The 23,729-nt window shown below is 35.8% G+C and overlaps 1 protein-coding gene across 2 annotated transcripts in view; it reads left to right on the top strand.

Moving 5' to 3' along the window:
- HIBCH (3-hydroxyisobutyryl-CoA hydrolase) overlaps positions 1 to 23,729 on the top strand; it is a 40,299-nt gene that overhangs the window by 5,048 nt on the left and 11,522 nt on the right. For both annotated transcript variants that reach the window (XM_062578497.1, XM_062578496.1), the window contains exons 6-11: positions 973 to 1,025; positions 13,210 to 13,288; positions 17,472 to 17,617; positions 18,664 to 18,750; positions 20,588 to 20,646; positions 21,433 to 21,514. In XM_062578497.1, coding sequence (XP_062434481.1) covers positions 973 to 1,025; positions 13,210 to 13,288; positions 17,472 to 17,617; positions 18,664 to 18,750; positions 20,588 to 20,646; positions 21,433 to 21,514 — 506 coding nt within the window. The remainder of the gene's footprint in view (positions 1 to 972; positions 1,026 to 13,209; positions 13,289 to 17,471; positions 17,618 to 18,663; positions 18,751 to 20,587; positions 20,647 to 21,432; positions 21,515 to 23,729) is intronic.

Raw genomic sequence — 23,729 nt, 5'->3', positions numbered from 1 at the left:
ATTGAGATTAATTTATATTTTGTATTTTACAATTTTAAATATACAGAGGAGCTACTTTCATTGTGGAAGCCTGGTACAAAGACTAGCATCCAGAGCCCACGTACTAGTTCATATGTTCATGTATGAGAATAAAGTTAAAATTGCACTTCTGTTTTCTCACTACTAATTTAGTCAACATGAAGGATTTAACTGTGTTTATTTTTTTTTTAAGCAAGGTTCTGTAGTTTCTGTAGAAATCCTAACAGCATTGTTACAGCAGATACCAGTATCAGCAATTTGATTGGAATTTAAGTCTGACTTTAAAACACTGTATTAGAGGTAGTGCTTTCATTTAGAGTAAACTGAATCTTTCCTTGAATGGTAATTGAAAGCATCAGGTCTTCAGTTTCATGCATCCCAAAAGCTCCAACAGCTATAGTTGGCAGCTGTAACTAGTACTTTAAGATACTACCATCTCTGTCTTCTCTCCCTCCCCTCCCTCTCCCTGCCATAATGCATAACAGAGGTGGCAGGACAGAACATATTCACACATTGCGGTGGTTTATGGTCACATTCTGGCTGAAACCTTCTAATGAATCTGGCTTTGTACTAAAGTACTGGAGTGCTGGTTCACGCTCTGTGCTGTTAATCCAGGCTGTGAGATAGGGGAAAAGGAAAACTGTTGTGTCTGACATGCTATAACTTTTTTTATAATAGTAAGATGTGGCTAGGTAGTCAGGTACTCACATAGCAAATACCCTGACATTTGACAGTTGAATGTTTGCTTAAGACACTGTAGAAATGCAGTAAATTAGTAACTAATCTTTCTTTCCATTGGTTAGGAATTACTCAGAGTACCTTCTTGATAGATTGATACTTTCAGTTTCTTTCATAGAATTTCTGTTGAAATAAGACCTGTGGAAGTATACCATGTGTGCCATTAGTCACAGTCCACTGTTTTTAAAAATGTGCAATTGATTGCATTTCTTCTAGGCACTTGCAAGAAGCCATATGTGGCACTTATTGATGGCATTACAATGGGAGGGGTAAGTAAAGAACCCTGGTGTGATATCTGATATCATTTTTCTTAATGTATTATTCTGTATTCAAGCTGAATGAAGTGCACACATAGTATTTCAGACATTCTAATTCAATAATGAACTTCTTAACTTGAACTTTCTCTGTATAGCTTGTTAGAGTAGATTGCTGCTCTTTTACTGCTTCTGTTGTTCTTTGATAGTGAGCACAACTATTGCCAGATCCTCAGAGGAAGCAGTCTGGAGAAAAGCAGCAGGATTCTGTCACTTTAGCAAACACTGTTCAGAGTGCTTTTGGAAGACTTAAGCATCAGCTTGTAGACGATAAAGAGCTGACAATAATTTTGCACTCAAAGTATATAAAAATTAGAACCATAGTAGGACAATTAAGGGGAAGTACAAAAAACTGGAAGTATCTCATTCTAAGCTATAGTTTGACAGAAGTTCAATCTTGATTAGATGTTTTTCTATCAAGTGATCTAGAAATGCATCTACTGTCTCACATCTACAGTACTCTTAGAAATAAATTGTGGCCTGGGGCAGGGAGAGGAAAAATTCTTACTCATGTTCTAAAGATATGACTAAAGAAAACTCCATTACATTGCTCAGTGGTAGTTGTTGTTTTAGCAATTGGATCTAAATACCACGAGTAGGTAGTTAAATGGCATTGCCATGCTTTTCTTCATACTGGCATGTTGTTTGTTCTCTTCAGTTTGACATCTGTTGGATATATTTATGTCATAGCAGGGAATCGTATACGATACAATCATTTTGAGTTATTCTGAGCAATGAGTTTGACAGTGAAGTCTGTTTGCATGCCATATTGTCACTGAGCTTTATGGGTAATCACAAGTATTCCTGCACTGCTAATTAGGACTGCTTCAAAACTGCTCTTAAACAGGTACTCTCCTCTCACCACTGAAAGTGAAGATTTAAAGGAACTGTGCAACACAGAGCATCAATAGTTATGGTAGAAAGCTGCTTAAACTCTTGTTCTGTCAACTTATCCACTAAGTAGAGTTTTAAAAAATTGTCTTTGGTTTGAACGTATCTGCTTGTGATATGAAGTTGACTGTATTTATTGCTAGACTTACACAGCCTGAGTATATGAGAATGAATTTTTTTTTTTTAACCTCTTAGGACATTTGAAACACAAAATAGATGTTAAGATGTTAAGCAGATACTCAAAATTTTAGAGCACCTTCTACTCTAGACATTCTAGAACTTGGTGATTAGAGATGTGTGGTATCTTGCTGGGAGAGATGAGGTTAGGCTGGTTGACCAGACGAATCACCTCCATGATACCACCTCCTGAGAGCTGCTCTTCAAGTTTTTTTTTTTTCATTATTATAATTAAAAAAAAAAAACCTCACCCACCCAGACTTTTCTATGCCCTAGCTTCTGTTCTACCCCATTCCTTTTTAATTTTCAAGGGACAATATTGTCAAGTGTTTGCATTAGGCAAAGTGTAGCACAAGTAGAGGCATGGGCATGCAAGACCTCTGAAGCTTTACATTAAGTACTTTTCTCCTACCTGGAATCAGTATTTTGTATTTCAGTGTAGCAGTCTAGAACAGTATTTCTAGAGAGGTATTTTGCTTTTTTTTTTTTTTTTTTTTTTTTGTCTTGTGCTTTCTCAAAAGAAAAAAAAAAAGCATCAAGTATATAGCTCCAAAGCCTCTATGCTTTAGCAGTTATTAAATGTTGCCATTTAGAGAGAAAGCATGCCCTATTCAGACTTCTGCGTTGCTCACTCTTTGCCTGGGTCTGATAGGCAGGATTTTGTTTCTTCTGTGTTGTGCTTAAATCCTTGTGGTGCCATCAAGGCCCCAGGCTGAGGCTATTGTTGTCTTTCATGTCAGTACAATATGAGCACATAGTCTATTCACATTAAGTTCGTCAAAGACAAGATGAAAGAAGTGGAACACTACATGGTCCTTCATTTGTTGCGACTGTTCCCTTTCCATCTTCCCTTGCTCATTGTTTTGTCTATTTTAGCTTTTCAGCTTGTGATCAAAACAGGCAATAGTTCTCTTCCCCTTTGCTTCTCCCCTAGCAAACCCTCAAGATTTCTGCTAGATAGCCTTTTTCCCCCACTCCAATCCAGTATACACAAATTACTTGTTTCCAGCACAAAGGGGACTTACAGTGTTTTGCAGAAAAGGCTTTTATCAAAGATATCAGCCCTTGAGATTTGTGGATAAGAGATAGCGAGTCCATTTATTGCATGGAGTTTTGAATAATGGCATTAGTAGCAATGAAAGAGCAAAACTGCCTGAAGCTGATGTATTTTTAAAGGCTCTATAGATTAGGCCACAATTATAATGCTCAAGCAGGAATAGAAGTTTGCTCTTTGAAAGGACTTTTTTTTTGATTAAAAGAAAGCATGGTGGAGTCAGATGATGATGCATTGCTAAGATTGTTAGTTCCTTGTCTTTTAAAGGAAACATAAAGCTTTTAAGAGACAGCAGTTGGTGTGAAGTTTTAGTATTAGATACCCAGATATATCTGCATTTCCCCAAATCCTTGCAGATTTTAACTGCAGTTAGGGTTTGAATGACAACCTACCTACTTATCCTCAGTTTGATGTTATTAGTGGCAGTTATCCTTATTTCAGGGAGAAGAGTAGATTTTGACTGAGCAAGTATGTAATTTAATTTAGAGGAAGCAGCAGCTAAGTCTTGAGTTACAGACCACTTAAATTTTTAATAGTGGATCCTGAGAGCTCTTTAATTTGGACTTGTTACAGCTACAGTTTACTCTGAGATGATTCCTTCCTACAGGAGTCCAAGTAATTATTTCCAAGTAATATGCATTTTTTTTCCATTTGTAATACATGGAAGCATGTTCTGATGGTTTAACTAATGGGGGCAACAGCAGTATTTTTTCAATATTGATTATTTTTTGTGTATGTGATTTGTGTTAGTTTTGACCTGTCTTCTGCCTCTTTCCTTTCAACCTCCTCTTGCCCTGTTTGTAAGATTGGTTTGATTCCTTTGATTGTACCGGAGGATGGTTCAGTGAGTATGATGAGAAAATGGGTTAGCTCCCAAAGTTATTCTTCCATCTTTCTCCAGCCTCCCATTTGTACCATCTACTGTGGTAGAAACAGGTTCACTACAGTGAGATTTTTATAGACTGAAACCCACCAAAATAGACCTTGAACTTTCCGTGGTCACACTGCTATCTCGTTCTGCTTGCTGTGTGTATATACTCTAGGCCACTGTAATTATTCACTAGAACTGCATTCACATGAAGGAGCCATTCTAGTCACAGTATGATTAGATGCTTTCTTTTAGCTCAGTCTTTGAGATGCTAGGCAAAATATGATCCAACTGCAGATCCCTATTTCATATGTCAAGATCTCACTATCTGAGCTCCAGAAGTGAATGGGAGCCACAAACATTTGTCACTTACAGACAGCAGTGAAAGGCTTCCCACCCCTTCACCCTTTAGTATAAAAATCCTTAGCTTTTGAAGTATTTTAAGCTTTTGCTTAAACATCAGGGGCCACCTATCACATGCTGCATTTTTGCTTTAGAGCATTTTTCTGTGGTTGAAGATACAGGAAAGTCAGTTTCTGTGGTGTCTGAAGTATCAAGACAAGGAGGCATGAACACTGCTTAAGAATGGAGGTACTGCTTTACAGCACTATGCATATGGAGCGCACTGCTGTTCTAATTTGAAATCAGTTAGAAGTCAGAGCATAATAGAAACTCAGTTATATGTTTAGGTAGTATATGTTGCTACTGATGCACAAGCATCTTGTGTTTTTTGATTATAATACTTGGAATTTCATACAAAAAAGTGCACTAGTTTTGTTTCAGCATTATTGCCTAGAAGTTGGTAGATAGCTTTCTTGAGAACTTAACCAATAGATGGGGTTGTGGAGCTTGGTTTCCACAGCTGCTATTCCTATAGATCTTCAGTTTTTGATGAACTATGTAAACATGCATCATTCCCCACCTCTCCTCCATCTTTTTTTCATTTATTCAGCTTCACGGTGATAGGTTCAAAACAACAGGAATGTCTGGTGAAGCAAGAATGATGTCATTAAATAACAGTGGAATAAGTTAAAAAAAACCCTCGGTTTTAAAGGATGTGCACTGGGTATATGCAATCATGTTACTGAAAACCAGTTTTCAGATTATTTCAGTTACGGACTGCCATCCATAGCTATTTTATTTCCTTGAAAATGAAATACCCAACTAGTGGACAAGAAATTTAAACATACAGTTTTATTCTCTGTAAAGTAGGTGCAGACTGAACTTGTGCTTCTTGGTTCTTGAAATTTTCAAATTAATCTTTCTTCTAGATATTTGCAGTTGAATAGAAGTGTTGCTTCATAAGGTCAGTCTAAATCTGTGTTTTTAAAAATAGGGTTTTGGCACAAAATAAACTACTGTGTTGATACTTTATCTAGTAGACTGGCCCTTAGAGAAGGTTAAAAAATATTTTTTAACCTATTTCAGTGGATTGGCCATCTAGTTTATGAGTATGGTACAACAGAAGTTACAGCTACAAGTACACGTAACTTTTGCTTATATCTTACATATTGAAAGGCAAGCCAAATAGAGTGAGATTCAGATAGTGGCTTTTCAGATGACTGAAATGGAATAGGAAAGGGAAAGGGAGAAAGAACTTTAAAGGGAATATTTGAAAGCAAACACTTAGTTTTCAGCTAAGAAACTTGAATAAGAGGTAGTTGTGATGGTATTGTCAAATATTTCTACCATCAAACTGGCTTACACATGGAAGACTGCTTCAAGTAACACATACACTTTTGATAAATGCTTTTGATAAGTACTTGGTGCTTGATTGATGAAGTAAGATTTCATGTTGCATTAGTATGCTAAGTTGAGCATGGCCCAGCATTTCTCAGAAGAGAGACACCAATACAGCTGTCTACACATTTAAAATGTTAAGTAAAAGTATGTAGCTATTTTAGTGCAGCCTAGAATGAACGTTCTGCTAACAGCTTTGCATGATACATACACTCTTTGAAAACTGTTAGAGTAAGTACAAGACTTGGCTATTGCTTGCTGAGAGGCGTTACTAGGGCAGAAAAACCCCCCTCATCTACTTTTCATTAGTTTAATGAAAATGTTGCTAACTCATAACTTACAGGGATTCATTTTATGATCTCTCAGTCCCTTTACTGAGGCACTTAGGATTTTAGGCATTTTGGTTTGATTATGCAATCTGAGCATTGTTCTGTCTGTGTGGAAGTGACTTAGTTGCATCAGTTTAGTAGTCGTTTGTATTAAATGAAATCCTTCATCTTTAGAGCCCTCTGGGCTAACTTTGTATAATGCATACTTAAGCGTAACTGGCATACTGTCATATCGGAGGTCTGTCATGTTCAGGAGCCTAAGGCCGTTATCACGTTGAGGGAGGAATCTGGGAAGGCATGTACAAAGCACTCTCTTCCTCAGTATGCTATTCTGGAGCATACATGATTTAGAAGCTTCCTGAGCTAGCGGTTATGTCAGAGTCCCAGTGTTAAATAGCCACCAGCAGTCCTATTGTATTTATTTAGACATTAAGTAGGTTTGGTCCCCAGATAGCTTTAGTGGCAACCAGCTTCACAGTTGAATTATGTGCTTGGTGAAAATCTATTTGCTTCTGTTTAATCAGGCCAATTGGTTAGTATTATTGAATGCAGGTGTGTATTATTAATTAGGCCAAAACAGGCCCTAAAATAGTTCTACTGATGAGTAAAGGCTGTTCTGCAAAATTAGGTATTTTTGTCTTTGCATGTAGCTTGCATGTAACTCAATTTAAAAGATAATGTTCTCCCAACCTTGTTCCCTCCTGTGCCCTTAAGGTGTTAGGGTCCAGTGTGTGGGAGTGATAGCAGTATGCAGTGCTGACTGCTTTATTTTCTCCTCAGTAGACAGTCTTACTGATACTTAACTGAATTTCAGAAAACAACCTGTTAGTGGTATCTTTGGGTTCATCAACAGGTTTTTGTTAGTTTTAGGCATTCCAACTTAACACATTTAGAAGCATAGTTGCATAGGGAAAAGCTTTTACTTAAACTGGGAGTCTACATCTAAATTACTTATGTAGAACATCCCTAAGGTGGCTATTAGGGTAGAATTGTTTAAAGTACTAGTTGAGTCTATGTTAGTCACTTAGGTAATACTGTCAGCTATGTTAAGTTGTAGATTATACAGAAACATAGAGCTGAAAGGAACCTCTAGATTAGTCTTCTACCTGTGAAGTAGGATTAAATATTGCTAGATGATCCTCAGCAGATTTTCACCTAATCTGTTCCCAGAACTCCCCCACATCAGGAATGTTACTGTCTCTGGGTGTCATGCTGCAGTGCTTAATTATTCTTATGAGTTAAAATTCCCTAATGGCTAATCTAAATCTTTAGTCTGCATAATCAGTATACTCCTGTCTTAGTCATAGTACCATAAGAATATTTTGAGATTTCTTTCTCCCAGCCATCTCCTTTAAGCAGGGACAAGACTAGTTATTCAGCCATTCCCATAAGTTATATTTAAGTCTCTTGGTCTTCTTGTAATCTTCTGGACTCTCTCCAGTTCATGTACTTTACAGTTCATTACTAGAGACCAGACAGTTTTTCAGCTGGGGCCTCATTAGCACTAGGCAGAGCAGAATGGTCATCCCTCCACATACATTACTGACGATATTCTGTCACAACTAGCTCATGCAAATAGCAGCCTCTCAAAGTATCAACTGCTGTGAAGCCACCTTTTCTGGTTAGTCTTAAACTATTACTTTTGCTTCTTTCTCCTTACAGGATGCAAGTTTTTATCATAGCACATTTCATCACTTACCTTTTGCCAGTTCTTGATCCTTCTTCCTTGAAGAGAACTTGTATGTTAAAGAGTCGGTCATGCTGAGCAGCCCTTTTAAACAGAGGCTGTAAAAAGAAAATAACATCCAGCTCCTCCAAAAACCCTAACAATCATTTTGGCTGATGTTGCCTTTTATAGCTGCATCACATCAGGCTGATGAGGCTTCCCAGATGTATAGAATCTAGGCTGAGTGGGTGAATCTCATTCCTTTTGTGCCTGTTGGTAGAGAGTCTGCTGTATCACAATGTCTTAAGCAGCTCTTCTTGTAGAAACATCACATGATTAAATTTTACTAAATTCATGGTTGCTGTATCTCCTGAAAATGTCTAAGCACTTGTTCCCTTGAAAACATATTTGTAATCTCTGTATTTGATTTTTCTTATGTGTAGTTCTTTTCATTTCATTAATATCTGTTTCTTTTTGCACCGTTTCTCCAAAATGAGATAGTTTTGAATTCTAATCTTGTCCTTCAAAGTGTTTGCCTTCCAAAAATGTAATCTGGAAATTATATAAATCCTTGTCATTCCATCATCCAAATAACTAATGAAAATATCAAATAAAAATGTATTAATGATTACCCTCTGTGTGACCTCAACTGAGGTGTTCTTTTAGTTTGATAGTGAACTGCTCGTAACTCTTCTTTTAATACATTTTCAGGTGATTTTGCCTTCCATTTCTTAATGGTACCATCTAGGCTCTGTTTCTTTAGTTTGTTTGTCAGAACAAATTATGCTGCATATGCAGAAGCATCAGAAACTTTGCAGTCCAAAATTTGAAACAGTTTCAGAGTGCTACTTATTGAGTGACAACATTTTAATTTAAATCATAGGATTATTTAGAGGTTCCATAAAGAAAGATGCAGGCAAATTTCTGAACTTGCTGTACAGTTTCTCCATGAATGGAAAAGCTCCTTCTATTGTACATCTGCCCATCCTTCTCTTCTGAACTACAGATTCAGAATTACTTTTCCTTTTTTTGTATGTGTGTTATAGTAGAAAGAGTGAGCTGAGTACCTAATATTTAGCTCTTTTTTTCCCTGTGTTGATGTCATTTGATCAGCAGAAGATTCTAGCAGCCTATATAGACTTTAATTGTAAATAGCCAGATATCTTCCTGATGTGTAGATTTTTTTTAGGCAGGAATTTGCTTAGCTGAAGTACATATCTTTGCTCTGTAATTATTCTCTGGCATCACTTAAAGTCCGTTTGTCTTGGCGAAGACTTCAGAAGAGTTTGATTTTATGAAGAGTTATACCTGTCCTAAAAATTCAGTTGTCAACAGCCTTAATCTGCCCTCTACCATAAACAGTTTCCTGTGGTGTAGAAGCGGTGCAGAAGGATCTGCCCTGGCTCTCCGTGCTGCTTGCAGGTATGGCTGTCTACCCACACATTGTGCAAACACGAACAGATTCTTTCATTCTGAGCAAACAGCCTGGTGTTAGCACTGTGTATCTTTTGCAGACTGGTGAAACAAAATCACAGTGTACATAAAACTTGATGTTGGCCTGTTGTTTTCCGTTAAGCGTATTTGAATAAAAGTTTTGAGCCTCTGTCTAAAACCAAGGCTAAAATCTTGTAAACCACGGAATATTGGAGTTTCCGTATGCAAATGTTTAGCTGAAGTGACTGAAGAATGGAAGAGGAAGGTGGGAAGTGTAAAGACAACCAACTGCTTTACTTCAGCGTGATCGCACTTGGACTACGAACTGTTCACACAGAATCTTTAGAGAAAGAAGCCAGACAAGTATTACAAGCTACTTACATTGCAGCTGCTATGTAAATGTTTATTTGCAAGTTCGGCATCTTCTGATATTCCTCAGGCACATAAAATACAGCAGGTGAAACAATAAACAAAGCTCCCTCACCTCTCTCCATATTATAATACGTCTTGTCTTCTGGTTTTTGTATTTGTTTTTAGAATGTATTAATTTAAGTCATGTGCACACAGCTTTTACACAGAGACGGAGAGACCACAGTTTGAGATGTATTCAAAGCTAGAAAACATCAGAAGCAATCATATCTGTAAAAATCTAATTTTTTTGCCCACTTGTAATACAATCTTTAATTAGAAGTGTGCTTTCATGAAGTTTGCGAGGTGGATATTACTCACAGATCATACAGTTATTCATTTATTTGTGCAGTGCACAAAAATTAAATGCACCCTATTTAAATTTTGCGTATTAATTATTATTAATAATATACTTATCTGACTGTAGCACCTAAATGTTCATGAAAAATAATTATTTTTTCTTAGCATAACACTTATACTATGTAACGGACATTATTCTTTTAACCCTTTTTATGGCTAGGAAACTGGAACTCGTAGATATCATTGTTAAATGTGCTCACTGCTTCTTGGCCTGATTCACCTTTTTCTTCCTTTTTATTAAATACCTCATGTTTTTCTCAGTCATCACTCGCTGAAGATCAAGCATCCTCGGTTTTGTTTTAATTTATGCTCTAAAATCTGTCCTTGCGCTAAAGTAATTGTCATACTAAATCTAGATAAGCTGCTTTCCGATTCTCTCACTCTCCCTCCCTTTCCCCCCCTTCTGTCGCTCTCTCTTCTCAAAAACTCACGCATGTCTACCACATAGAAGCTATGCCTCAAAGCTGAAGGTAGCTCTTACTGTAAAAATAGAATACAGATTCTGAGAATAGTTATCTCTTGTGCTTAGAAACCAATCTTTGTTAGAGTGACTTGTGTACCATTTAGCTTTTCTAATACCGCGGTGAAGCAAGACAAAAAATGGATTCACTCTTTACTGATCTTGCAGTGTATTTACCGTCTGGCATGCTGGTCTCCCTGCTAAGCTCCTGCATGTGATCCTAGGGACAAACAGCACACTTCATTTTGTAGTTAATCGGACTATCGTGTAAACAGCTCTTAACATCTATTACAAAAAAAGAAAAAAAGCAAAAAGCTACTGAATGTCCTAGGATTTGTGTGTGATGTTTTTCCCCAAAGGCTCATCATAAACCACTATCTTGAAAACAACTATTTTAAAATGGAAGTTTGGCAACTGTACTAGTAGAGTAAGTAAAATTCCTCTCCCTTCCCTCTATAACACTTCTCCCCTCGGAAATTACAGTGCCTGTCTTATTTCATGTACAGTGTGAAAAGGCATGGATACCACTATTTTCTACCTAGAAAAGAAAGATAGACTTCCTGAACATAAAGCACACAGATGTTGGTATTATATAATGGTACTGCGCTTGATACATTAGAATCAGAGATTACGTGTTCCTTGCATTTCTGCACAAAACAATGAGAAAGAGACTTCCTCATACGGCAAATATCAATTTGCTACTACTAAGACTGTAGCAATTTGCTGTTGCTACTCAGACTAAGGTTGAGATTTTAAGCTGTGCTTTCTATATTACTATTCTTTTGTGAAGCTTGTTTGTATTTAAAAGAGGTTTTATTTGTGGCTTCATGGAGAACTTTTCTACTCCTGAAGAGTTAAGTGTCATTGCAGAGATTGCACAGGCTGCCTTGCACATTTTTTCTTTCTAACACCAAATTCTTTCTTGTTAAATGTCCTGCTATTTTTCTCTAATTCTATGCCTCTATATAGATGTCTATATTGAGAGTTTTCTCATTATTTCCCTCTCCATCCCTTTATTAGAGATCAAGGAAAAAAGTTCTGAAAGAATTATCTTTGCCTCCATCCTCTATACTCTCATATTCCTGTTAGTTTTTCTCATTTCCAGAAGAATGTGAATGCTTATTTTCTCCTTGGGTTTTAATATTTGTCTATCTCCTTTCTTCTACTTTTTAGGCATTCTTTTCCCTGAGAAATGAAACATCATGACAGAATCCCCTAAGTTCACGCCGTCATCCCAAATAACTATGCCCCTCTTCAACTGAAGTTCTGTAGCATGCACCTGTATTTAATAACAAGAATTTTCTCTTCAGTTTTTAGAGAAAATCTTAACAGCCTAGTTATGTGTTGATGCACCTTGCTGAAACCTCTGCCATCTACCTGCCTTCCCTGCAGACATTAAGATGCATTAAGGTGGACATATATGTATTGCTTGTTATATCTAGATTTTTAGGTGATACAGAGGGACAAAGAGCCAGAGCTGGTCTCCCAGAATTTAGTTTTCTTTTCCTGTTCATATTTGTTGATGCACGTGCTCTTTCTCATTTCCTAAGCTTCATCTATATTTTGTTTTGTCCAAAGCTGGACAAAACTCTTGCCACTGTTTCTAATGGAGAGTATGAAATACTGTGAAGATATTTTTGACAACTAGTAATCTTAGTTGGGTAGAACACTAGCTTTCTAATTCTAAAATTAGAAATGTTGCTTAAAAATCTGTTCTGTCTTCACTAGACATTGACTTCTTTTCAGCAAAGATTTCTAAAATGTATTTAGTTTAAATAGGAGAATGGAATGGATAAGAGAACTAAGCAAATGAACATTTAATAGTTAGGAAAGGAAGTAAGCTAAAGCAGTGGAAAGGAAGAGAAAGAAAATATTTATATGGCGCAGCTCCTTGTGAAATATTCAATAGAGGGTATTTGTAAGTAAGATCTGACATATATTTTTTATTGGTATGTATCACATAGATAAGGTTTAAGAAGTGAGGCTCTTTTTCCCATATGTTGTGGTTGTGCCCAATAATCCAAATACTCTTAGATGACCTATGTAACAGTAATTTTGTCAGATACCTATTTCTCTTCACATCCATCAGTTTGCCTAATGAACAATCAGTTTGTGTGAATTAAAAAAAAAAAAGTATTTTCTTGGCCCTTGCTGCTGTTCACTGCTAAAAAAAGGTCAGAAAATATGATACGCAAAAATAGGAGAAGTTCTGGCCTTGAAGAGTGTGTTGCCTCAGGAAGGACTGCTACAAAAGAGGGCTTTAAACCTAGCAAGGTGGATTCAGTTTCTGACTTGGAGAACTGAAATCACCAGGTTAAGCAAAATTGAGTTTCAAACCACATACCTTGAATTTTAGTTAATAAAACTGAAGGCTTTTCCTTTTTTAATACTTTTTTATTGATATAGCTGGTAATTGTCACATTATAAGAATAGTTAAATATTAATTCTTTTGAAAGTATAATTATAACTTCATGGAATTTATGTATATTCTTTACGTATTAGGTTTTTTTGGTTGGCGGCTGGATGTACAAAAATCGTAGACAAAATGACATTAGCAAAATGATGTCACTTTGCTTACTAGTTTAAAGGAAAAAGTGGGGTCACTTGTTCTTGCTTTCACTAGTGGGCTCTCTGAAGTTAATATTATTTAATTTCAGAGTAAAGCAGGATGTGTATTATTTAGGATTATGATTATGATTATTTTTTACTAGCCATTTTATAACAATTTCTTTGGTTTGTGCTCCACTCATAGGGAGTTGGCCTCTCGGTTCATGGACATTTCCGAGTTGCTACGGAAAAGACACTTTTTGCAATGCCAGAAACAGCAATAGGTAAGTATTCAACATATTATCACATGTTAGTGTGCTTCATGTTTCATTGCTCATTTAACTGGGATAAGATGTGTTTGACTGAAAGTAGTGGAGGTAATGAAGTATTTTAAAACAGAACTGGAGATGACCATGTATTAAAATTATTTTCTATTAAATTAATAGATTTTCATCTCTGTGTTCTGGGAAGCAGATCATTGAGGTTCTCAAACCAGGGCTTCCTGTCTATACTGACTGACATAGAGACTATCAGGGTACAGATTTTTTTTCAAAATGGGAATCGATGCGAGGAGCTAACAGTCTTTACTGCAGATTTAGACTGATACAAAGTGTTGAGACTGCAAGTGTGCAAACCCACCTTCCATTTTGAACTTACTCCGTTTTGAGATAAATTAACTGTACTGCTAGCTGATAAGCAACATTAAGGAAACAAATGTCAGTAAATTACAACCTTACCCTGTAGGTTGTTAATGTAGACCCACTGAAGTTGTGCACAGATTGTGTGCAGGCAAGATCAGAGGGTGTTTTTTTTTTTTTTTTTTTTTTTAACAGCAACGTTTACCCTGCGCTTTCTAGTATTTGATCCTAGAACTCCTTGTCAACTCTTAGAGACGATAGAAAATTTTGTTTCTGAGCTATGTAAAGATAGTGGTATGTCTCAAGAAAAGTCAGAGAATAGTGAACCTTCCTATAAAATCATTCACGTTTCCCTTGCAGATGATCATGGTGCCAATGAGATATGCCACACTGGTCTTACTGTTGCATGTAAAAGGCATATATATTCCTCTTCGCAACCATTAATTCTTTCCTCCATGTCCAGAGCCCTCTCTAGTTACTGACAAAGTTTCTGAGGAGTGTTCAAAACCTATAACATATCCTGCATTTTTCTCCTTCAAAATTTCTAGTTTCTACATCTTTCAAAGGCAAGGCAACTGAAGGATTGTTCCAGTTGTTCTGATCTTTAGGACCTTTAAATGGGAAAATGAGGCAGGTCTGTAATACATGGCTTTGTTGAACATACTTACTCAGAATAGAGAACCTTACCTTGTGCTTAAAATAGCCATCTGTACCTATGATGGGTTCTATCTTGGTATCACCTTGAAGAATTAATAGTGAGAAGTAGTGACCAGTATTTTGTAGTGAAGGAATTTCTCAACAGTCGTGTAACATTAAGACTGAGAAATCATAGAACAAAATTAGGAAGAAGTGCTGAAAAGAGAATAGAAGTTACAACATTCTGCTTTTGTTGAGAATGTTCTTTAATATAACAGTGTCATTACAACCAAAGTTAATGCATGCTTAGTTAATTACTAGATTTTGGTAGTGTCTGTTAGTAATGCTTAACAGATACAATGTTTTCTGTATTTTAAAGGGTATCTTACACATTAAAGAGTATCTTGCACATTTTTATCTGCTGTTTATTGATATCCAGCCTGTACAAAGCATTTCATAAGATTCATTCTGAAATTCTTAATATACTAGATGAACTGCAAAGGTCCAGCCAAACCCCCAGAATTCTCCATCTCTGCTCCCCCAAATATAAGCAAGTTCATTGGTGTTATAACTCTTGAAAAAATTATAGAGCAGTTTCCTGCTAGCAGATAATATCATGTAATTCTTCTGAGCAAGTAAGTTTAGGATGAGGGAAAAAAAAGAAAAATGCTATTGTGGTTCCATATGTGTGTCTCTGCTAAAGGACAATTAGTAACAGTTCAAGTGTTAATGCTACATGAATTTGCTAAACTCATGAGATTTGTAATCAGTTATCCTACAATGAAGGTGAAAATAAAGATTTTTTTTAATGTAAGCAGAGAAATTGTTTCACCTGTAAAATTATTCTAATAATAAAGATACCTTTGTTTTCTTGTTCAATGGTAAAGATATGGATAGTGCTATGTTAGAGATGATGCGTTTTACATGCATTTCTTATGTTTACAAGGACTTGTTTAAACAAACTGTGAAGATCTCTAAAGGAAAAGTTTACAACTTGCTTAGGGAAGAAAGTAATTAAATCCTTTTAGGATCAGTTGGAAACCAAAACACTGAAATCTGTCTGCATTTGAGGGCTTAGCTGTGTTTTGATCACTGTGATGTACGTTTAAAACAGCTAGCTGTCTAGCTATTGGATTAATTGATGTTTTTCATATGTTCACTTATTTCAGTAGGCATCACACCGTTTCTATGAAAACAAAACATTCATTCAGCTGCTGTGTTTTCATGCAGTTATTTATGTAGTCACACACCACCATAAATACAAAATGATGTGTGTATGCCACTTTTCAAATAAAAATAGAAGACAAAAGTTCCAGTCTGTAGGAGTTTAAAACTAACATAGATCAGATAAAACATAGGAAAGCAGCTCATATGTAGGAGGGTGAGGAAAGACTATGGGCTGGAAAACTAAAATCTAAAAGTACGCTGTAAGAAATGGGCTGTAAGGTGCAGTAATAATAATAATAGACACTTTTTTGTATAGCCCTCTAAACTTTCAGGTTTCTGTAAATCATTTACTAACAAATCTCCAGCTACCTCTGAAAGATAAGGTTGAAATGTAGTGGTACCTTTATCTTACACTTGGCAACAGCAGAGACAGTTTTACAGTTGGGACCAGAGTGAAGCTTATTCCATCTGTCACAGAATTTAGGCTGCAAGTCATGGTTCCAGATGCTCACATTTAAAGTTGGTCAGTCCAACAGACATTGACATCTTCTTTAATTTAAGAAAGTATTTGTGAAATAATTGGTAAACTCTACCAAAAGGAAAAACGTTAAAGTATGTGAAATATAAGAGAAAGATGATAAGAGAAACTAGGTAGCAAGTAGAAAGATGTGGTGATGAGAGAGAGTACCAGTGTACTGAGAGAATTAAGAGGAATTAAGGATTTATGGAGCATGGACAGTAGGAGGAATATTGTAAGTGGAAAGGAAGACCGAGACCTTCAATAGGAGATAGTAGAAGCTATAGCAAACTTGCTTATGCGCCAGAATAAGTTTAAAATGGATTAGCTGCACCTTTATTTACCGTATGTGTAAAATTCTTAAGATTTAAAGGAACCTTCATTCAATTTATTTTTTTCTCACCTCTGTAAATCAAATCAAGTTAAACTAATCAACTTTATAGTTTATATAGAATTTATTTTCTTGTGTATTGCCCTGTGAAAGGGCCCCATAAAATACCAACCTTGAAGACTGAAATTTGGAATCTGAGGGAGCTTACTAGAGGATAGGGAGAAAAGTACTTAAGCACCAGTACAGCAGCAAAGAAGAAAAGATTGTTACAATTGCAGTCCGAGTGGACGGGGGAATAATGTAATTGTCATTTTTGTTTTGGAGAGCATTTGTAAGAGAAGTTTCATTTTGAAATGAGAGGATTTGTTGCAGGAGTAGGAAATCCAGGAGGAGACAGATGAATAGAAACTTAAAACTAAATCACAGTCTTGGCATCAACATTATATATATGATGGCTCAAACTGAGAAGGTGAAATGCGGAGTAAACTGTTCAGCAAGTGACTACAGATGAAAAAGAGGGTAAGTGATGAGCTGGGGATAACGCAGCTTAGGAGCTTTTGAAAGGTGCTAACAAGACTTTCAGTACTTTAGAAGAGCTATATGTCTCAGCAGCCTATCGGATAAGGAATAAATCAGTTAATGGCAACACACATTTCAGCTGGAATGAGAATAGTACAACTATAACTGGTAAAAAGTGGCTCCTAAAAACAATTTTGTGTGTGTGAGAAGCAGCAGAACTTAGAGAGGATGAGGCTGACAGATGACTGACAACATAAGGCAGTGATGAATTTTTAGGGGTTATTGAGAGGAAGAAAACATTGAAGAGAAGCTGTATTAAGGAAACCTTTCCTTGATTACATCCAAAGGAGAGGATGTAAAAATGTTTCCAGAAGAGATTATAGGCAAGTGGAATGAACGTTGTTGTCTGGCATATATTAGTATACTGTGTGCCAGTGGAAAGGATATAATTTGGAAAGTGCTTTTTCAGGGGTTTGCTTTTAGAAAGGATTTAGATGATGGCGAGATGTCAAGCCAAGTCAAGGGAAAACTTTAGGCAAGAGAGCCATGCATAAGTCATGGAGGTGAAAGTGAGACAAGAATAAATAGCTACTGAGTTACATTTACGATTAGGATAACAGATCCTAAGACCTTCACTTGTTTTGTTTTGTTTGTTTCAGGCCTCTTTCCTGATGTAGGTGGAGGATATTTCTTGCCAAGACTTTCAGGAAAGATTGGCTATTACCTTGCACTAACGGGATTTAGGCTAAAAGGAAGAGATGTGCAAAAAGCAGGCATCGCCACACATTTTGTGGAATCAGAAAAGGTAAACTGCAAGCCAGTATGGCTGAGGGCTTAGCCTACTACCATAATAACAAGCTGAGTTGTTTGACACACTAATATGTATTTACCAGTATCTGTATGTAGATGCACAGGTGTCTTAGCTGGCCCAGGGTTGTGGATGGGGACCATAAGGTGCTCTCAAGCTGGCATTATGACAGCTGCCAGCTAGTGACAGCTTGATAGAGGAAGCCAGCGATGCTCTATTAAAAGGTTCCACTGTTTATAAACTAGGCACAATTGAAGTTACTAGATCAAAAATTGCATGCTCTGTCTTCGTCCTGTTTTGCCACTCTACCATGTCTATTGTTTGTTTTGTGGATACAATTTAGGCAATAGTATCTGAAAGGAGAGGTTATTTGTACAACTTCAAAATTTCTAATTTAGGTAATATTTCAGTAATATATTCTTTATCATTCTCTGTAATAGCTACCCTATTTGTTTCTTAGAGCGGCTGGAAGAGAATGTAAAATTAGCCTATTTGATAAAACCAGAGGGGACAGTGTTCTTGTACCACAAAGGAGAGGCAGCCTTCCTTCTCTAAAGACCAAACTTAATAACACTGTGGACAACATTACAGAGTTAAGAGCTGATGCTACTTTTCCAGATTTGGGGGGCAGTGCAAGAGACAGTGACTGTCACTGTTTCTATGCTGTTGGAGCTGGTTAGACATGTGGGTTAACAAATATTGTTGGAGCATAGTGCAGTTGCCAGGCTCTTGCTGTTTTTTCTTGGACTATCGTAGGCTGGCTTTGCCTGTGGGTCTGCTAGGGAAGCGAGTTCTTTGCTGTTCACTGCAGGCATAATTAAACCAAATGTTTCAATACAACTGAAAAACAAACTCCTGCACCTTCTGTTTTCTACTTGATACCTCTTTAAATCGGGCCAAAAAATTTCTTTTTGTCTATAGTAGTTCTATATGTAGTTATACATATATACAGTTGTACATATATCTGTATTAGCAAAACATAGTAATAATAATCCAAGAAATACATTCTGTTTTACCTCTTTATATATATGTATTTTTAATAGCTACCTGCCTTAGAGGAAGACTTGATTGCACTTAAATCTCCTTCAACAGAAAGTATTGCAGACTTATTGAACTCTTACCATGTGAAGGTAATCTAGTTAATTACTGTCCCAAATTGAAATCAAGGAGAATTGTTAATTAAATATGTGTAAATAAAAAAATCTTTTTTTCATGCTACTTATTATTTATTTTATGGTTACAAACATAATGGATTTCCAACTTATCCAGACTCTATAAAATACTGATTTGTAGCACTAATGCTTACAATGTCAAAGTTAAAATAAAATGTAAAGGTCTCTTGCTTTCCTTACTTTCTACCTTTATTCAGTTTGAACTCCCCAAAGCTCCCTCTTTGTTTGTGTGTGTATATATATAATTTCTCAGCCAGCAGCATGATGATGCTAAAAGTACAAAACTATGTATTGCTGGTTACTATGCTACACAGAATCACGGAATGGCTGAGGTAGGAAGGGACCTCTGGAGATCATCTAGTCCAACCCTCCTGCTCAGCAGGGTCACCTACAGCATGTTAGACAGGGTTGCATCCAGGCGGGCCTTGAAGATCTCCAGAGAAGGAGACTCCACAGCCTCTCTGGGCAACCTGTGCCAGTGCTCTGTCACTCTCACAGGGAAGAAGTTCTTCATTATATTTAGGTAGAGATATTATATATATTTATATTATATTATATATTCATTCACCTGAATATTATTCCCCTGTTGTTTGGTTTTAAAATGAGCACTGTCTACTCAAGTTATTTCTGTTTCAGAATTACTGTTTTCATATGAAGATTAATTAGAAAAATAAATGGAGTAAGCTAATTTACATAATGTTATTGATTATTTTGACAAAATGGAAATCTACAAAATAGAACTGATTATGTGCTGGAGTATACTGCTTTACAAGATGACATTTAATGGAAAAGGAAACTGCATATTTTTGGTCATCAGAGCTGGAATAACAGGGAACCTATTTCTCAGCTTCAGCTGCTGCTGGCAAAGCATCTGTTTATGTCCTAAACCCCTTAAAGCCAGCAGGTCTAAAACATTTGTCATACTTTCCACTTAAATCCATCAGATCTTTCAGTCTCCTTATTTGTCCATCAAGATCAAGAGTCAGTGAAAAACAGTTAATACAAAATTGTTATATACTTAATGGCACTGAGTAAATATTGCATATTCAGTTGTAAGATTAAATATTGCATTAGGATTAAAGGAAACTAGAAAGAGAAATAAAAAACCCTAAGCCTCAGCATTTGTCTGCAAATCAAGGGGAATTATAAATTATAACATATGTGTTAAAAATATGAGTGTAACTGTGAATCAAAATTAAACTCTTGAATATATAAATCCAAAAACCCCAAGAAAGCAAAAAAATAGGAAATATTAAGATTCTAAACAAAAAGCATATGTTCTAGATGATTTTTACTAAATAAAAATTTTATAAAGGGAGTGAGGGAAAAAGATACACATTCTTTCTGTTCTGTCCTTTTTTCCTATATATATAAAACTACTGTCATAATTAAGAAAAAAAGAGAATCAGATGTGTTCTATACTGGAAGTGTATTTCCCTTCCTTTTACATTCTCAGGTTTTCTGGGATTTGTCTACACCAGCTTTCTCAGTGTATTTGATGCAGAGATGTATTGATAGAACAATTGTGATATATGTACAAGATACCACTCAAATACGCACACAATCTAGCTCAAAGGCAGTGCTGCATCATGAGGTGACACCTTTAACATTCAAAACATGAAATGACAAATTCACTTATGCATGCTGAAAAATTATGTATCATTAAAAATGTTGATCTTATGAACATCAAATGATCTACCTCTGATATTTCTGTAAATCACTGGAATTTTTCAGTGCTGACTTTTCAGATAGTCGAAAATAACAAAGTAAAATATGCATTTCCTTTTTTAAATAGAGCAAAATTGATCAGGAAAAGGAGTTTGTACTTGATGAACATATGGAGAAAATTAACAGGTATTGTAGAATTTTTCTTCTTTTTTATTCTTTTGGAGAGAAAATGTGAAATTAAATTCAGTAACAATATCAGATAGCAATAGAAACAATATTGAAGGTAGTTCTTGAAACATTTCTGTTTAGAGGACTTTACGTGAAACTCGTTAGATATTACACTTATCACTGTATTAAATAATTCAGCATTTTGCCCGATTCATGCGTCATTCTTATAAGCCACAGCCCTATAGCACATTAAAACAAACATTTTCCCTGGAAATTGGACAGAGATTTTTGTGACACTAACTGTTCAGCTGGCCAGGAAATACCATGTAGCACACGTGTGCTCATTGATGTGAGGCCATTTCTATGATTAGTTTGGGGCTTATGTGCATCAAAAAGGAAAGGGGAGAGAGAGAAGAGCAGTAAGAAGCTGAAAATTGTAAACAGCAGTAACTGGAGGTGAAAGATGTAGACATCAAGCTGGTAAAGTGGAGCTGATAGAACAGGATTTGGTGCATTATAAAAACATAGATAAAACAGATGGTAGTAATTAAACAAAGACTTTGGATAAATAACAGGACCTGTAAGTGAGGTATATTAAAATATTACAGACTTGTAAATAGAGAGAAGATTCCCATCAACTGAGTTACTTAAAATTGAACAGCAGAGAATATATTGCTGAGAAAAAGCAAGCAATCAGTCTAAGCTCTCTGTTTCTAATTTCTGTAAGGTACCCGCATTTCATTGGGAAGAGGAAAGCTGAAGCAATTCATTCATTTATTAATAAAAGTTTTCTTTCTGTTTTAGTCTTTTTTCAGCAAATAACATGGAAGAAATAGTTAAAAAATTGAAGCAAGATGGTTCTGCTTTTGCCATTAAGCAGCTAGAGGTAATGTCGTCTTTGTTATTTTTGTTAAAGGTGTTAAGCCTGAGTCTCTGCTTTCTTGCCATGGGGCAGTTTGTAGTCATTTTATTTAATGCAACTGCAACCCTGGGTAACACCAGTAGGACACTGGATGAGCTTCTCATTTTATTGCTGTGGGTTGGAATAAAAGAGTGCCAGACCAATATTGTTGGTTTTCCTCCCCTTCAGAAATCTCCTTTGAGTAAATAGCAAGCAGTTTGTCATCAGGAAGTTTTTTTTTTTTTTTTTTTTTAATTTTTTTTAATGTGTCCCAGAGTGATGGATGTAGCCACTGCTCACAGAAGTGCAGTAATACTGCAATAATACAGCTGCATATTTCAGCCTCATTACTGAAGCAAGAAATAACTTTTGGGCATATACATTCATAGGAGATCTTTTTATTTTCTCTTTTTTTTTTGGAAGTATCTACACTCAGATAGCTTATAAATGTTTGGTTTGGGACCATTCAGACATTATTTACAATCAGATGGACACAAGCATTTCTCCAACAAAATTAATCTTAATTCAACTTTGGTTAGAGCTTATGGAAAAAAATCCTGCTCTTGTACTAAAATAAAATACATCCATCATCTTCAGATTTTCATTTGAGCAGAAGGAATATAATTATATTAAATAATATAATTAACACTAGACATCCTGTATTGATATTGTCAGGATGGTACTGGAGCAATAATCATTGTAATATTATCAAATACTTACTTGGGGTAACTCAGATACAATTGTGTTCTTGAAGACTGCTTGAGAGTTTCAGGGGCTTTATGAGCATTCAGTCATTAATTACAAACTGAAAGGGGGTGGGGGAGGAGAAAAAAGAGAGATGAAAAAAGAATGTATTTCTGAGAAAGATAACATTTAAATTACCTTTGTGCCAACCAATATGCCCTGTACTTCACAAAAAGTATAAAATATATATCTAATATTACAAAAACAAATAAAATGGAAGGCTTCATTTTTCTGCTTGTATTCAAATGCCGTTAAAAAAAATGATTAAGCAAGGTAGTCCAAGGATAGTCATTTTAACTGAAATGAGACCTAAATTGTACCAGACTTTTATCATGATTTTTCTCTAGGTCATAAAGGCTATGTGATTCAGTTCACTTTTCCCCTATTTTTAGATGGCAGGGAAGGTAGTTATATTAATGTTTCTGAGACAGTTTGATAGCATGCAAGTGGCAGTCACTTAGGCTGGCTGTCATCTCTTTATATATTGAATTAGAAGATAGTATTTTATTTTTAGATTTTATTTGTAGATTTTATAATATTGCAGAGTGATATTTAGCTTTATATTGATTAGTTTTAGTGGAAGTTGCAAGCAATCAAGAATTATTTGCAGATAGCTTTTCCTAAATTAATTTTACACAATTTTATGGCACTATAAAACACAATCAGACATAATGGAATTGTTCTAAATAGAACATACTATAAAGGATGGTTTGTCTGTTCAAAATACAGTTTCTGTTACAAAAGCTGTAAGAATCCCGGAAATGCTTTGTTATATAAGTATGGCTAGATGGTTTGTTCTGCCAGAACTGCTCCAATTAGCCAAACTTGCTCCACTTCCTTCTCCCATCTGCAGCCCCATAACTCAGATCTCCCATATAAATAAATGAACACATGTTCTTGGCCTTTGTGGTTAGGAGGTACATTTGTTCTGTATTTTTTAAGTTAGAAGTAGATTACATGGTTTAAAGTTATAATGTTAAGTAACTGAAAGCTTTTTTAAAAAAATGTGAACAAAAAATGCATTGTTTTTATTGCTTCTTCAGTTTGTTTAGTTCATGGATTTAATAGAACGTTATAGCAGATTTTCTCCTTTGTATGGTTGATTAATTAATGACTTTACGCTTGGAGTTTACAGAAATTCCTAAGCAAATCTCTATTGGCTGTTCTGTACCAGAATCAAGATTAGGTTAACGTAAGTCCCTTCTGTCTGTACAGAAATCTGCAAATTTTGCAAAAACAATTTATAGCAGGTACAAGGCTTCTGATCATGAGTAAGTTCATCACATTAAGTCAAATTACTAATAGCACAGTCTGCTAAGCAGCAAGTGATTGTAGGATCAGATACTTAATTTCCTCTTTTGGTTTTGTGGATCTTTTACATAGGAGAAAAATGCATTTGGGGAAAAATAAATTGAAAATGATTCAGGTACAAATCTGTGATTGCAGAGGTGTTTAT

The sequence above is a fragment of the Rhea pennata genome, chromosome 6 (genome assembly GCF_028389875.1).
Source record: "Rhea pennata isolate bPtePen1 chromosome 6, bPtePen1.pri, whole genome shotgun sequence".
In the NCBI taxonomy this organism is placed as follows: domain Eukaryota; kingdom Metazoa; phylum Chordata; class Aves; order Rheiformes; family Rheidae; genus Rhea; species Rhea pennata.
This window is presented reverse-complemented; position numbering and strand designations above follow the sequence as displayed.